The sequence below is a fragment of the Melopsittacus undulatus genome, chromosome 1 (assembly GCF_012275295.1).
Source record: "Melopsittacus undulatus isolate bMelUnd1 chromosome 1, bMelUnd1.mat.Z, whole genome shotgun sequence".
Taxonomy (NCBI): domain Eukaryota; kingdom Metazoa; phylum Chordata; class Aves; order Psittaciformes; family Psittaculidae; genus Melopsittacus; species Melopsittacus undulatus.
In genome coordinates, this window is record NC_047527.1 from 150,974,188 (window position 1) to 150,989,039 (window position 14,852).

Genomic DNA, 14,852 nt, shown 5'->3' on the forward strand with positions numbered 1-14,852 from the left:
GTGAGAAACAGCATGTATTATAGAGACATAATGGCAGACAGCATGTATGAGAGGTGGTCTGCTAGACATTTTGATCTTCAATTGAAACACTAGCTAACAAAGCTATTTAAGTTTTGATGAAATCAAATACACTTCCAAATCCACTATACTTGACCCACCAGTGAGTAACAGGAATCAGCATACAAGTATTGCCATGCCTTCCCTTGCCTGTTTCCCCACACATGGGAAAATCCTTCCTGATACGATTACTTGACAAACAATTCCCTAATCTCTGCAAAAAAAAAGGCCATTTGGCATGTACCACCTGCAAGATTGTGATGGAAAAATCCCCCAGTTCACTGGATTAAGAGATTATCTAACAGCAACCAAAAAAAGAAAGGTTGATGATGGCAGATTCCCCTTTTCTTCCCTCGGAGTATGCAGGCAGTGATAACTACTTACCCATCAGTACAGAAGATACCAAGCTGAGACTCCATCAATAGTGATGATGAGAGAAAACAGACACAAAAGGTGGTACAAAAGATGACACAGACCCTTGGGTTGTTCGCTGGATGCTATCTAGGGACAGTCACTTCTGGACATCAGTGAAACCTCCCCCTCCTTCTTGACACATGAGAGAGCAGTTTCTCTATGATTTGAGAAAGAAGAGGGAATTTACACATTATCTGTGTATTTCTTCATAGCACCCCCTGAAAGGTTTTCAGGTTTTCTTTCTGTCTCATGTGTGCTGAAATTACAAACAGCAGCTTCTATAAATAATCAAATCTATAGCATAAAACCATACAATTTGGAGTCAGATCTCTTTGCTGCTTTCTAGTGATGCTGTAGGTATGAAGAAACACTGCTGGCTATCCCACTGAGAAGCTGTGCTTTATAAATGTCACTAACAGAGATAAACCTGGTGAAATTATGAGTCTACAACCACACTGTGAAATGATAAGAAGGATTTCTTTTGAGTTTCTTACCTGCCTATTCCAAGTGCTTGTTCCAAAACAGCTTGGATGGTAGGTTCAAACGATCCAGCATATTTCATTCAAATTCAATTAGGTTCCTACCAAGATGTTTATTCAGTGGAATGAAAATGGTTTATTGCAAAATCATCAAGGTACTCCAGGGAAGTGGCTGGAAAGGGAGAGAGCACCTAAGCAGAAATAATGGATTTCCAAGAGCTTTTCTCTCTATCCTGAGCACAGACCAAATGCAACTGAAATAGATTCTTTTAGTGATTAGTTATCAGAAGTCACATGTAACATATCTGGCCTTTTGAAAACAAACGGGTTTTCATGGGAAGTGCTAAAGCTTTGGTGAAGAAATCTCTGCTTTCACAAGGGTTGACACTACCTACCTACACAGCCCCTCCAGCATGTCTTGCCAGCCTGAATGCTAGCTAAGCATTCACTGTGTGAGATGGGAAACTGAGAACGTGAAAGACTAAAGGCTTTCACAACTATTTGTCACTTCTAAGGTTCATAACCTGATTTACCTTTCTCCTTTAGTTTAGCAGCTGCTGTATTAAATACAAGTGAACTGTTTCCAACTGGTCTTCCTAAGAAAACCAAAACTTAGGAACCAGATTTGATTAGCTCCTACTGCAGTAACTATCACACCTATACTCCTATGGAGGGATTTGTGGTGTTTGCTGTTAGGAAGCTCAAGGATGCTGTAGACAATACAACATAACAGCCAGCTACTGCATAAAGGACTTTTATGCCCCCCTCACTTGCTATGTGCTTCCCATTCACGCTGATCCTGTGTTTGCACCAACACCCAACATCTCAGGAGACAGTTCAGGAAGCAAACCCAGCAGAAAATTAGCCCTGCAAAATGCAGGCAAACCTTCCTGCCACTCAGCTCCCTGAACCTAGGCTAACACAGGGTCAGATATGCACCAGTACAGGGCTGGATTGGGGAGAGAGGACTTGTCAGGGCTGTAAAACACAGCCACCCCCTTGGTGCTAGCTAGTCACTCAGCTGGATTTGCTGTACTGTCAAACCATATGTGTACTTTATTCTCCTCTTCACCCAGGCACAGCTTCTTCTGTGCCACAGCTGGAACAGACACTGCTGCACCCTCATGGGAAGCAGAGGGTACCAGCCTAATGCTAGCTCATGCTTCATTTCAGATTTCACACTGAGTGAGCAGCATCCCAGCCAGGAACTGGTACTCTAGCCTACCAGCTTAGTGTTTTCAGTTTAGCATAAGCAATAGCATACTGGTTCTATGCCTGAAAAATTAGGTTTTAAGGTGACTTCAAGCTGGCATTGTGTAAAATTTAATACTTCAACAAAACACCACACACTTCTTCTAACACTGCCTGCTTTCAGATGGCACCTGCTGGTGGAGAAATGGGCATAGCAACACTCCTCCCTTCTGAAACACAGAGCTGACTGGAAGGTTAAGCTCCTCAGAAGAACCAGGGCTTACACTGCCACAAGGGCCCACCGAACCCTTTTGCAGGCTGCTCAGTGCCTAAGGGCACCTTCTCCAACTTCCTTAAGCAGGCATTTGTTAAGTATTATCAGATGAATTGTTTTGCTTGTGCTCTGCAAACCCAAAGCAGTTTGCAGTGCTATCACCTTCCTGTCACAGAGTGGAAATAATTGGGTGTGAAGAAGGGCAAGACAAAACGCTGAATGACTGGAAATGGAAGTCTGCTCCTAACTCCTGCATCACCCACAGTTCTTTTTAGTCTCTCCACGTAAACAGTGGCTGCTGCATCACTTCCCCTACAGGGAGCAGCACTTCACCCCTCTGTCTTTGTAAAATGCATCAGGATGCACAAGGAACAGCATCATGGTAAGACTCAGCTACAGGATGGAGCCAAGGCACCTCCGTCTGCCACAACAGGCATGCTGCAGTGTGGGAGAGGATGCAGAGTGCTCCAGGTAAATCTGTACCTGAGCCGCTGCATTCAGAGCAGTGTCTTGGCAAAGGTTCCTCACGCAGGTCAGTGGTACATACTGCAGGAGAAAGCTGTCTGAGCTCATGCTCCTGTCACGGCAATGTGGCAATCTGCATATATTCCTTGCATTAGGAGCATGACTTCTACCAGTCCATGGATGTGAGTCATCCTTCAGCCAAGTGTCCTCTGCACACGTATTGAAGATCATTGCATTGGAGTGAGGGAAGCAGAAATACTTACCTTTTCTTTTCCCTGCATCTAACATTTTACACCACAACCTTACCCATAAAGGCTAACGTGATGAATTCACAGAGTAACTGCATACAAATAGTGTGCACCAGCACGTTTCCACAATTTTACATAAATAAAACTAGAGGTGGGAGGCAACTCCCAGTGTAACTGTGTAACTAATGCTTCCTTCAAAGTGCCAGCTGGGACATGCCTTTAAATCTGGACCTAAGCCTTCTGAGGTCAAAAATGCTGCTGCTATTTCCTATGATTTCCACTGTTCCAGATTTAACAGCTGGAATGTTTCTTGGTACTCCGCTCCTGACAGCTTCTAATCCAGAGTTGGTCATTCCAGCCTTACAGCTTCCTGTGCAAGCAATGGAATACAAACACAAAGGAAGGCAATGCAAACGTTCCTCCACATCTAACTGTCCTCTGTCACATCTTCCTGTGACCTTCTAGCAACCAAAGGGGACAGCAGGAGTAGGAGGGGAGCCTGGGTGCACCAAGGAGGCACAGGGAATGAGACTTACCTCCCAGATTTGCTCTCTACTTCAGTAGTTATTCCTGTCACAAACAGGTGTCACTGATCACATCTTTGGTGTTACCAGATGAACTGTCACACTTGCATGTTTCAGTTCTTAGGGCCTGCTCTGTGTGAAGCCAACCCCTGTAAGTGCACAGGGGTGGTAGAGAAATAGAGGGAGAACACAGCATGACAGACATAAAGAGGATTGGAACAAATCTCCCAAACACAGAATCATCAACTACAGCGATTCAGTTACAACTAACAACCCCTTCACAAAGAGTGCCTGCAGTAGGACCACTGCACCTCCCCTCTTTTTGCCAAGTAAGCCCAGGAATGTGGGTGGAAATGACTATATATAGAGATAGATAGATAGATATAGATATAAAAACCAGTATTCTCATGGACACAGAGACAGTCAAACACTACCCCAATATTCAGAAAAACTTCTATATTATATATACCCATACATAACAATTTCAAGTGAAGTCACAAAGCATGAAATGATACAGTACTGGGAACACAAACATTCTTACTTTTATACTCCTGTAATACAAACCAGCGCTTATTTGACAGGTAACTTTCGTCTGTGTTCATGCTTTAGCGGCAGGAACACCTATCTCCTCCTGAGTGCTGACCAAAGCCAGGCATCAGAAACAATGTCTCATGCAACTGTGAACACTGTTTCCCAACACGTCCTGCCTCAGAACTCTTTGACAACACATTTTAAAGCCACAGTGAACCTTTCAAACACGGTTTTCCCCTCTCCAGAGCTCAAGGTCACTGCAGCACGCAGTGACCATCTGCAGACACCCACTGTTGGCTCTGTTTTGCGGCAGGTATTCCCAAGGATTCACTGTGAGTCAGGGAAGCTCGCACCGACACATCCGGACACCCCAGCCAGGGCGGTGTGTCAAGTCTGACTCACTTAACCACATCAAGACGGACCCGCTCCGCATTTAGAACACGAAAGCGCAATTACTCCATCGCACCCTTTACAACGGTGCACGGCCCTTTCTGGGCCGGTCACCTCAGTGCACGCTAGGAGCGAACGCCGATCCGCCTCAAGCCATGGGTCTCCCGAGGGTGACTAGTGATCCCATTCCATTCCACCCCATCCCATCCCATCCCATTCCATTCCATTCCATTCCATTCCATTCCATTCCATCCCATTCCATTCCATTCCACTCCATTCCATCCCATCCCACTCCAGCCGCACCCCCAGGCCCAGCTGAGGCTAACGGCCGCCGAGCGCACGCACCTCCCCGCCCCTCCCACCCGGCTCTGCCCAGCCAATCCCTACGCACGCCGCCGCCTGTCGGCCCGTCACGCACTCTTACGTCATGACGCCACTTCTTGCCCCCGGAGACTTCTGACTGGCTGAGGACGCGTCCTTCCCTGCAACCTCATTGGCCGGAGCTCTGCAGCGCATGCGCAGGAGGGGGGCGCAGCACGGAAGCCCCGCCCCTTTCCCCTCAGAGGGCCACCCCCTCCTTCGGGCCGTGTCAGGCGGCGGCCAGCAGCGTGGAGAGCGGCCGCTCGTCCCCCCGGGCCTGCTGCAGCAGCCGTCTGCCGCACCGGGCTCGCCCGCTGGCCCGGGCCGCTGCTGCTCCCTCCTTCCCCCGCAGCCTCTCTAGCCCCGCCGGTGGGAGCCGTCGCCATGGCGGCGACCGAGGAGAGGAGCCTCGACGACTTCTTCGCCAGGCGGGACAAGAAGAAGCGGAAGGAGAAGAGCAGCCGAGGGGCGGCCGCCGCCTCCAACGCCGCCTCTGGCGCTTCGGGAGGGGCCGGAGGAACCCGCCCGGCTGACGGCAGCAGCTCCGGGGCCGCCGCCTCCAACGCCGGCTCCGCCAAGACCACGACGAAGGTGCGGGAGGGAGCGGGGCCGCTCCGTCGGAGCGGCGGTGGGGGAAGGGTCACGGCTTCCTCCGGCCGGCAGGGGGCGCCGCAGTGCCCGGCCCGCGGCGGCGGCGCGGCGCCGCCCGGCCATGCGGGCGGCCGATGGGGCCTGGCGGAACTGCCGGCCTCGTATCCGCTGGTGGAGGGGGGAAAGGGTGGGACGGCCGGTTCCCGGTGTCCGGCCTCGGTTCTATCCAGCCGGCCCCGGTTTCTGGGCCTCGACGCATGGTAGCGGCCGGAAGTAGGGGTTTGGATCAGGTGACGGCTGTAGGCCACCTGAGTGTGTGGCCTATGGACCTCGGTGATAAGGTCCCCCGGATCTGCAAGCAAAGTATGCCGAGCTCGTTGCTTTCCCCATTGCCGGCAAGGGTTGTACCGCCGGTTATTAGTCCTTTTTGTACCGAATTACAGTGAAATAACGGGAATGCGGGAGAAGCTTTAGTGCTCATAGTAGAGTTAGTGCCGTACAACTGGCCGTGCTGTGCATTTTAAACAATTTAAGGAACGCTCTGCTACTTCCCAGTGTTCTTTAACTTGTGGAGCTTGACACCAGCAGTAGCTCCCTAAGTAGACCAAGGTCAGGGATACTCTTTAGCTGCTCATTTGTGTGTAGAATGATACGTGCTTTGATTGAAGCTTGTACTTGAAATAGAGATAAAGATCATTAAATGTGAAAGGTACCTTAGTTTGGAAACAGTGATGTTTCCATGGAGATGGAGATATAAGAAATCCAGGAGATTTTAGAGCTGTAGGCTCAGGCTCTTCCAAAAGACTGGATCTTCTGCAGGCGGTGCAGTACATCAGGTCATCTGCTTCTGCTGTTACTTTAAAGCAGGTCATAGTTTTCCTCCTAGAGGATGATAATGTAAAGATCTTAGGACAGGCCTCTTAAAAGAAGCTGTATTCCCAGCTGAAAGGGGCCATGCCATTGGCTGACCTTGCTTGCAAAGTCTTCATATTTGAAGTAATAAAGCAGCATTTCATGTAGAGCGTAGGAATTATGTATAAGTTAAGCTAAAGCCTAGTAACCTTAGGCTGAGTGTGTGTGTCTTAAAGATGTGACTAGGAACATGGGAGGCCTGCTTCTCTGCTCCATTTCTGGCCTACCTTAATCCCAGAATCTGCTGATTACACAATAGGACAAAATTGGACCCACTTAGGTGGGTCCTGATTTCTCCAAACATGTAATCAAAATCCTGTTTTAAAACCTTAAAGTGGGTCTCTCCAGAGACTTGTATTGCAGTGGTTTTGTGTGCTCAGATTGCTGTGGGATTTGAAGCTGACCTTTTTACTATTCTAAAAACACTATTAAAAAGCCAAGAAAGGCTGTAAATGTGGTTGTGAATGTGAAGAAGTCAAATGTACTAATATTAATCTTTGTCATAAATCCACCTTAAGCTTTTCCAAATGTTCTTTAATGTTTGGCTCATGAAATAAGCGATGGAAAAGTAAATCTAAAGCCTTGTGTGCATTCAGGCTGACACAGAAGCTTACTTTTATGTAAAGGAAGAGGTCTTGCCCTTATATTTTCCTGGTCCTGTGCTGCCCTTTGACTTCCCACTGGATTTTTACTAACATGATGTGGTTTTCTTTAACAACTGCTTTTGCTGGGGCATCTCTTAGCTGTGGCAGTGAGTTAGTCAGCTCACAAGTGCATCTCATATGGTAAGTTAGGGGAGAAGGGAGTGGAATTCTTTCCCAGTTGGCAGTGATACACACAGATCGCTTTCCCATGGAACTGCACCTTCACCCTTGGTTTTCTTTTGATTGTCTTAGTTATAGTCTTTAAGTTTAAAGAAGTTAACAACTTGCATTTCTGTTTTCTTACAGGAAGAGGATGATTGGAAGGAGTTTGAGCAAAAGGAAGAAATCGATTATAGTGGTCTTAGAGTTCAGTCCATGCAAATAAGGTACTACTTCTTTTGTTAATTCTTCAGTATAATCATTACATCTGCCTAAAAACTGTGTTCTTCAGAGCGGCCCCAGGGAGTCCAGTTAAACAGAGGTTTGATGTTTCTGCTAATGCAGAAGTTTGCTGAGGTTTGACTGTTCTCTGACAATGTTCTCTTTATTTATCTCTGTGGATTCTCCAGGTTTGTCTGGTTTGGTTGGGGTTCAGGTTTTTATTACAAATGCTTAACATTGACCTCTGTAAAGATAGTGAAATAGGAGTTTTTCTGAGAGAGGAGTGCAAGACAGTAATTCCCACTGAATCATTGGACTGCTGTGAGGGTAGCTGACTCAGTCCATTCAGCATCCCAGTTTGGGGAGTGAATTCCTGAGCCATTGCATTTTTATGTCAAAAAACCCCATCCTATGCCATGCCATTGAAGGGGCTAATCACATGTCTGAACAGACAAGTGAAAACTGGGCTTGCTCCTTCACTGCCTCTTGGTATTGTTTGCATTCTGGATGCTTCTGGTGCTGTGGCACATTCTCAGGCACATGGAAGCTTCTGCCAGAGGATTTTATAGCTATTCAGTAGGTTCAAGGGAAGAGTGGAGAAGTAAATGGAAGAGCAGCCCACTGGAAGTTATAAATTATCCAGCTTTGGAGATCTCTTTGCTGAAAATAAGCCATGGAGTCTGTGGTGGGAGTGGGATGTGTGCGCTTGCTCTGCTCTAGCCTGTAGGCATCTGCTTTTGACTGGAGTTTAAAATAGGATAATGATGTGTTTAGGTTCTTGGTCCAGCTTACTGTGATAGTTACTGTGTTTGGACAATAAAAGGCCATTTAATTTTCAGAAATTATAGATATTTTTAACTGTTCTCTGATTACTTATACAGAGAACTTATCCAATCATGATGAGTGTATTATAACTTCTGTATTCCCACTTCGGTGCTGCAATGCACATGAGTGACTTTGGTTTTTCTACAGCCTCCCCCTGTACCTTTATCCCATTACACCACACAGCTTTCTGAAGCACCTTTGTTTAGCAGCTTATTTGGAGTCTTTGGGCTATTTCTGTGCAAAAAAAGAATAGTCTAAATAAAATAGAGTCAGGCTTTTTCAGAGTATTTCTCTTTAAAAACTGGAGTAATTCTGTCTGTGGTTTTTTTTGATTCCCTCTTCTAAAAACCCAACTAAACAGCACTGACTTAGTTTGTAGATTGTCTTGATATGGGCAATAGGAATGTTTCTTGCTTGTGTTTATAGAGAAGGGGAGCTCAGGACTTGCTTTCTGTCACTATATTTTCCCATGATTTCTTCCTCTTGAGTAAAGCATTTTATGAAAGCAAAACTTGTAGCCATTTCCTTCCTTAGCTTCTCCTCATTTCCAAATGCACGATTGTCTTGTTAAGTAACTTGAAGCTCAAAATAAGAAATCAGTTTATTTGGGTCACTTAGTACAGTTTGAATTCTTCTTTAAGAACTTTTTTCCTTCTCACTTGCCAGGTTATGTAGCAGTGCACCAAAAGCTGTTCAGGTGCAAGTACCAGTGCAGTGGTTACAGGACTAATGGAATCCAATATGTTCAGTGCAGTAGCTGTGAAGTCTTGTCTGTGGTGGTTGCATAGCCTCTTGCAAGTCTTAAACCCCTGTGTGTAAAATTGCTCTTTTCTAGTGAAAAAGAAGATGAAAAAGATGATGATGAAAGTGAAAAAAGAGAAGACCACGGTGACCACTGGGAGGAGACTGGTGGTGGTAGTGGTGGTGTAGACAGATCATCTGGGCCTTGGAACAAGTCAGCTCCTGCGCCGGCACCTGTCGTCGAACCAGTTGGTAAATTTAACTCAGAGTTGTTGCTCTCTCCAACCAGAAGCATATCGGGTGGAATGAAGCTCCTCAGAGAGTAGGGCTCATGGAACGGTTCCTCTTCAGGCATGTTCTAACATACCAGTGGCTTGGTTGACATACTAGGAAGTGAAGTTTTCTTGTAAAGGGATCTGAGGAACTGAATTGATAGCACTGTCAGGTACTTCAAGAAAACATGAGTGGAAGGGGTTTTGGCTGAAGGCGATCCCTCTGATTTGCTATCTACAAAATACCTGTTAGAAGCATTTCTGTTGATCCAGAAATACTGCTTTGACAATCAAGCAGATGTTCAGCCAATATCTGCTGTGTAGATAGCAGTTCTTGGGTAGAGTTCTGTGGTTGGTAGGATGCTTTCCAAATCTGCTCTAGGGCACAGAGAGCATGACATTGTAAAATTGATTCTTTAACTGGGATAGGATTTTCGGTGGAGATAAATTACTTAGATGTGATCTGAGTTCAGACTGTTCTCTTCCATGGAGAAACTCATTGCAGAGTGGGCTGCTGTGTTTCTCTGTTTGTGCAAGCAAGGAGATAAAATTAGTTACTTCATTGTAGATTGTTATGTTAAATATGAACTATTTGGGATTTCTGCATCTGGAGAGGTGCTTGAAGTAAAATTCAGCAAATACATAATTATGTGTTTACATCTCTAGTTTTAAATATAAGCTGCTAATAAATAGCAGATAAGAAATATGAAGTTCTCATCATTGGTTTTGGTTCCTTGAACTTTGTGAAGCAATACACTGAAGCCACATTTTAATTTGACTACTAAGTACAGGTTAAATCAGGTGACATCTGATGTCTGAAATACTTGCTTCCAGAGCTTTGAAAAGTGCAAAAACATATCTGTAAGATTCTTTTCTCTTTATCATTTGTGTTTTGGGGTTTTTTGGGTGGTGTTTTCCAGATATGAAGGTGAACTTCTCTTGGCTAAATCTTGTTCTTATACCCAGTTACAGAAGCTCCTGAACCAGTTCAGACTGGTGGTGTGTACAGGCCTCCTGGTGCCCGGGAGGGTGGCAGGCCACGGAGAGCACAGCAAGGACCCCCAGAAATCTATAATGATGCGCAGTTCCCATCACTGCAGTCCACCGCCAAGCTCATAGACAGTCGAAAGTAAGTACATCCCTATGAGATGCATTTTAACTGCCTTCTCTAAGTTCTTGTTTCAGTTTAGAGCTTAAGCCTGAATCTTTCAAGAGAGGAATGAAATAACTAAGAAGTTATTTATGGGAAACAGGATTTTCCAACTCTAGGAAGGGCTTCCCATGAAATAATGTTCATAGGGGACAGCCCAGTGAAACAGCCAAACAAGACTGCCCATTACCTTATCTTTGACTTGCTGAAGGGGTTTCTTGAAGCAGAATATTGCTGTAGCAATGATACCATCTGGTTCCCTGAGATACTAGCCACAGTGAGGCTCTGTGTTACTACCATCAGTAGGCATGAGTAGGATGTGTTGAGCACACTGCCTTCTCATTAGAGATGTGAAGATGAATAAGATTCCTTTTTTTATGGAGGAATGGGATTTAATACCAATATAAATCAATAAACATGCTGGTGGAGCTGTGGTTTACAATGATGAGCTCCCACAGTTTGCTGAAGGGTGTTTTTTTGTGGTGCTGAAGACTTGGAGTCTCACCCTGCTTTAGAGTCTTCATCTTTTCACAGCCTTACTCCCTACAGGAGATATAGCTAGACCAGTACATAATTCACTTGGGTTCTTTGTTTCTTCTGGGTTTTGGGGCTTTGTTTTCTTCTTTTTTCCCCTTTATAATTTTTTTGTATGGCTTTGTCTGCTTGGCAAATGAGCTGTGCTGTCATTGCTCCTTCAGGGTTTGAAGGGTGCAAATTGAGCTAAGAGGAAATTCTCAGCGAGCATTCTAGAGATAGACTGCTGCCTTCTAAACCCTGTTTTTCATAAATGCACTGAATGTTAATACTGAAACTTGGAATGTGATCTGAATTGTAGTGGGTGATGAGCTTATTCTGGAGATAAGGTTTTACGAGATTTGCTTGGGAATGCTTGGCTGTTGTGTTAAAACTTTAGACCTTAAGTATTCTGTGTTCATAATGGTTTTGTTGGGCTGGGGTGGAAGTAGACTAGAAATTCACAATTCACAAGCTAGTGATAAGATATTTACTGATTACATTTATTTTCCCTTAGGGATAAAGAAATGGAGAAGAGCTTTGAAGTAGTAAAACACAAAACTAGAGGTAGGGATGAGGTCTCAAAAAAACAGGCACTTAAACTTCAGCTAGACAACCAGTATGCTGTGCTTGGGGATCAGTAGAGCTGCATACACATTACAATTAAGGAATGCTTTTTTGGTAACCCTTCTACTAAGGTAACTAAACTACAGCTAACGGCTATGATGAACATGCCACCTTATTTCTGCTGGATCTACTGCAGCAAGTGCAGACTACTTTTGACGTAAGTGCTTGGTTCTCCTCCGCTATGGAAGCGTTATATGTTACAACTTCTCCATTGGAAATGGGGCAGATTAAATGTAAATGATTGAACAAGAGTCATCAGTGTTCTTTAATTGCTCAGAAAGATACCTTCAGCCAGTGGTCATTTCAAAATCTTTTTATGTTCAGATACTGAGCCTTCGTAAAGGTTGACTACCTCAGACTTGCTGCACTCATTGTGGACACCATGTGGATCACAACTTCTGGAAGAGAAGGTTACAGCTGTTTTAGTGGCCATCTGAAACTTGAAACCAGCTCTACTGGATTCCTGTCAGAAATCCTGCAGAAGTCAGCCATTTGGTTCCAATTTGCTATAACAAAGATTTAAGTGACCTTAAATGACAAACGTATTCTGTTCCCCTTCTGAGGAATCCTGTCATGTGTAGCCATAGCCTACTAGAGACTTCTGGAGCGTACCAATACCACTCATGCTACCCAAGTATAACAGAGCTGTAGTTTGTTTACCTTTTTAGATAGCTGTACTGAAGTAACTGCAAAACAAATTAAAACTCACTATCGGATTGGAGGAACAATGGGTTTGAATGGTCTGTTTGCATTAGCCATTTTCACAGTTGTCTGTTGAAGCATCTTATTTTTCCTGTTCTCCACAAACAAATGCCTGCCTTGTTTCTGTTATCAAATTGCAGTATATTTAAGTAATGATGAGATGTTGTAGTGAAATAGGGTTAATTTTGGCTTTTATCATGAGGTTTGTCTTTCCTACCCTATGGCATTGAGAGCTTTTTTTGCACAGAGGTATCCAGACTCTTGAAGTAAAGAATTTGGCTTTAAAAATGAGATATGTGGCAGCAGTGGTACTAGATAACAACTTCTCCTCTATTAAAAAGTGACTTGTTTGTTGATGGGTAATGGTTACTTGATAACCAGAATAATATAGTATGCAGAGGGATAACTAGAGCTGGTAAGCCTTATTTGTTTGGCTACTTCTGTGAAGCATGCAGGCTTTTTGAGGCAGAAATCCTCTATGTAGAACTCAAATGCTGTTTATTCAAAGCTGGGAAGTTTAATACTGGTGGAAGGCAGTGACTTCCAGTTGTTTTCATCTCTGATTTAATTGAGTGGAAGTAGGCAAAATGGCACCGATACACTAAGAATAGGACACTGCCCCCAACACTGATTTGATGAACCAAACCTATCAAGTACCAAAAGTGTCCTGCTGTAACTGCTTTTCTCTTCTCTGAATTCTTATACCAGAAGCAAAATGAAGTAAAAGAGTGGCATGCTCCAGTGTTGAGGTTTCTCAGAGTAAATGCCAAAAACTAGACCCAACAACTATAGGAGCTGCCAATGGCAAGAAAAACCAGGGAACAAAACTTGTTGGCTCGTGCGGTAGTTGTGTGTATGTGCAGAAGATGAGGTTAGTGCAGGAATCACCTCACTGGGTTCCCTTTGACTAACTGCTGACTTGCTTTAAATCTGCTTCTCTGAGGCCAATGGGAATTTTGTTGTTGACTTCAGTGGGGCTAGGGCTTCACCTGAGTCTTTTGTGCACAGACTAAAACTGGCCTTGCCCTTGCAGAGTTACCTGTCTCTAAAACTTCTGCTAGAAGCTGCTATTAAAGAGGGCTCAAGAGACTATTCTTAAAGCTGGGGAGTTCATTTGGAAACAAAACCTCACAGAAAGACTCATACCAATACTTTGGACTCTGAGCCATGTATCTTCCTGGAATATACGTTGTTGCCAGCAAAACTGTTGATTTGTCACTAAAGATTTCTGTGGAATTCATGGTAAATGGACACATTGCTTGATGTGGTAGAAACATGAAAGCTTAAAACACTTTTCTTGATGCTCTAAAGGGATTGGGATCACGAACGAACTGAGTTTTAGTCTACTGTATGAAGGGTAGATGAGACTGTCCATTGTACCATCTGAGGTTTTGGGCATGAATTCTGGCAGTTCAAGAACACCCTGTAACAGTTTCAAATCAAATAAAATGGAAATACAGAGTCTGGAGTCTAATGAATCTTTACCTTTAGTTCTAGCTTATGACAGCTGAGGCAACACAGAGCATTTGGATCTCTTAAGGGACATCATGGAGGGGGTAGTCAAGCCTTATGGTCAGGTGGGCTATGTGTAAGAGCTTATAGCAGTGCATTCTAATATGACTTCTGTTTGTACAGAGAAGTTTAGTTGCTTCCTGTCAGAGTGTCTTCTTATTCCCACCCTATATGACTGGATTGAGATTGTGAATTGAGTGTGAATGAAGCTTTGATTTGCTTTTCACTTAAAAGTAGCTCTGCTAAATCAAAGAATGAAATAAACCCATAAAACCTCTTGGGTGGGTGCTGCCACCAGAGTCCATCAGCTACTGATAACTAGAGCTGTTACTCTGGGGGAGCTTTTCTTAAGCATTTCATTCCAGGTTCTTTCTGGAGGCATCAAGGAAAAGAAAGAAAACAGCAATTTCCATAGCACAGAATGCTAAACTACTGAAAACTGTGTCTTGTGTTAAATATCGCTGCCACGACTAGCAAAAAACCAGTTGTCAGTATCTTTCTGTAACAATGAATTGTGCATGCCTGAAAACTTGGAAGTCATCCCTCTGTGGAAGCTCAGTATGCTTTTGAGACCCCTGAAGTCCAACTTTACCTGGTTTGTTGTTGCATCCATTCGAGGCACGCTGAGACTGTGTCATTCCTTCAGAATGCTCTTGAAGGCTCATTCCATAAATGAAGGATTGTAGAAATGAGATTCTTGGTACCAGTCAGTAAAATGCTGTTGTGTGCTGCTTCCGAACCTGTAACATGCTTTTGTGGTGGCTTGGTTGTTAGTTTCCAGCTTCAAGGTTCCGTTTTACTTAGTCTGTGACAATGAAATGAAAATACAGCCGTGAAGTTACCGACCTGCTGGTAGCACATTTAAATGTCCAGTACCCCAAAGGAAAGGAACAGCTGGGATTTGTGGCTCTCGGTGATGCAGTCTGTATTTAAGGAATGTTAAAATGCCAAAAACCTAGATCATTTTTAATAAAGTTGGACTTCCCAAATGCCTGCTGTAGGAATCTGGCATCTGTATTTCTTGAAGTGATGATAAATACAGAAGAGGA

At 44.3% G+C, this 14,852-nt stretch overlaps 1 protein-coding gene across 8 annotated transcripts; it reads left to right on the plus strand.

The window, feature by feature from the left end:
* The first annotated feature begins 5,136 nt into the window (after positions 1 to 5,136).
* On the plus strand, positions 5,137 to 14,792 carry CDV3 (CDV3 homolog). Of its 8 annotated transcripts, XR_004081051.2 has the most exons (7): positions 5,137 to 5,524; positions 7,387 to 7,466; positions 9,122 to 9,279; positions 10,266 to 10,428; positions 11,480 to 11,529; positions 11,661 to 11,746; positions 11,914 to 14,792. XR_004081051.2 is itself a non-coding variant. In XM_031052286.2 (6 exons), exons 1-6 carry the CDS (start codon positions 5,318 to 5,320, stop codon positions 11,666 to 11,668), a joined length of 666 nt encoding a protein of 221 aa, XP_030908146.2. In that variant the 5' UTR covers positions 5,137 to 5,317; the 3' UTR covers positions 11,669 to 14,792. The 8 variants fall into 8 exon arrangements, 5 of the variants coding, with proteins under 5 accessions (XP_030908146.2, XP_030908145.2, XP_030908148.2 ...); XR_004081052.2 differs by lacking the exon at positions 11,480 to 11,529; XM_031052286.2 differs by having other exon boundaries at positions 11,661 to 14,792.
* The last annotated feature ends 60 nt before the right edge of the window (positions 14,793 to 14,852 follow it).

Excerpts from the sequence above, each read along its gene's own strand:
- CDV3 (XM_005152481.3), top strand. The coding sequence starts at position 5,318 with ATGGCGGCGACCGAGGAGAGGAGCCTCGACGACTTCTTCGCCAGGCGG. Across the intron at positions 7,467-9,121 it reads GTTCAGTCCATGCAAATAAG|TGAAAAAGAAGATGAAAAAG; the intron begins GTACTACTTCTT and ends GCTCTTTTCTAG. Across the intron at positions 9,280-10,265 it reads ACCTGTCGTCGAACCAGTTG|TTACAGAAGCTCCTGAACCA; the intron begins GTAAATTTAACT and ends TCTTATACCCAG.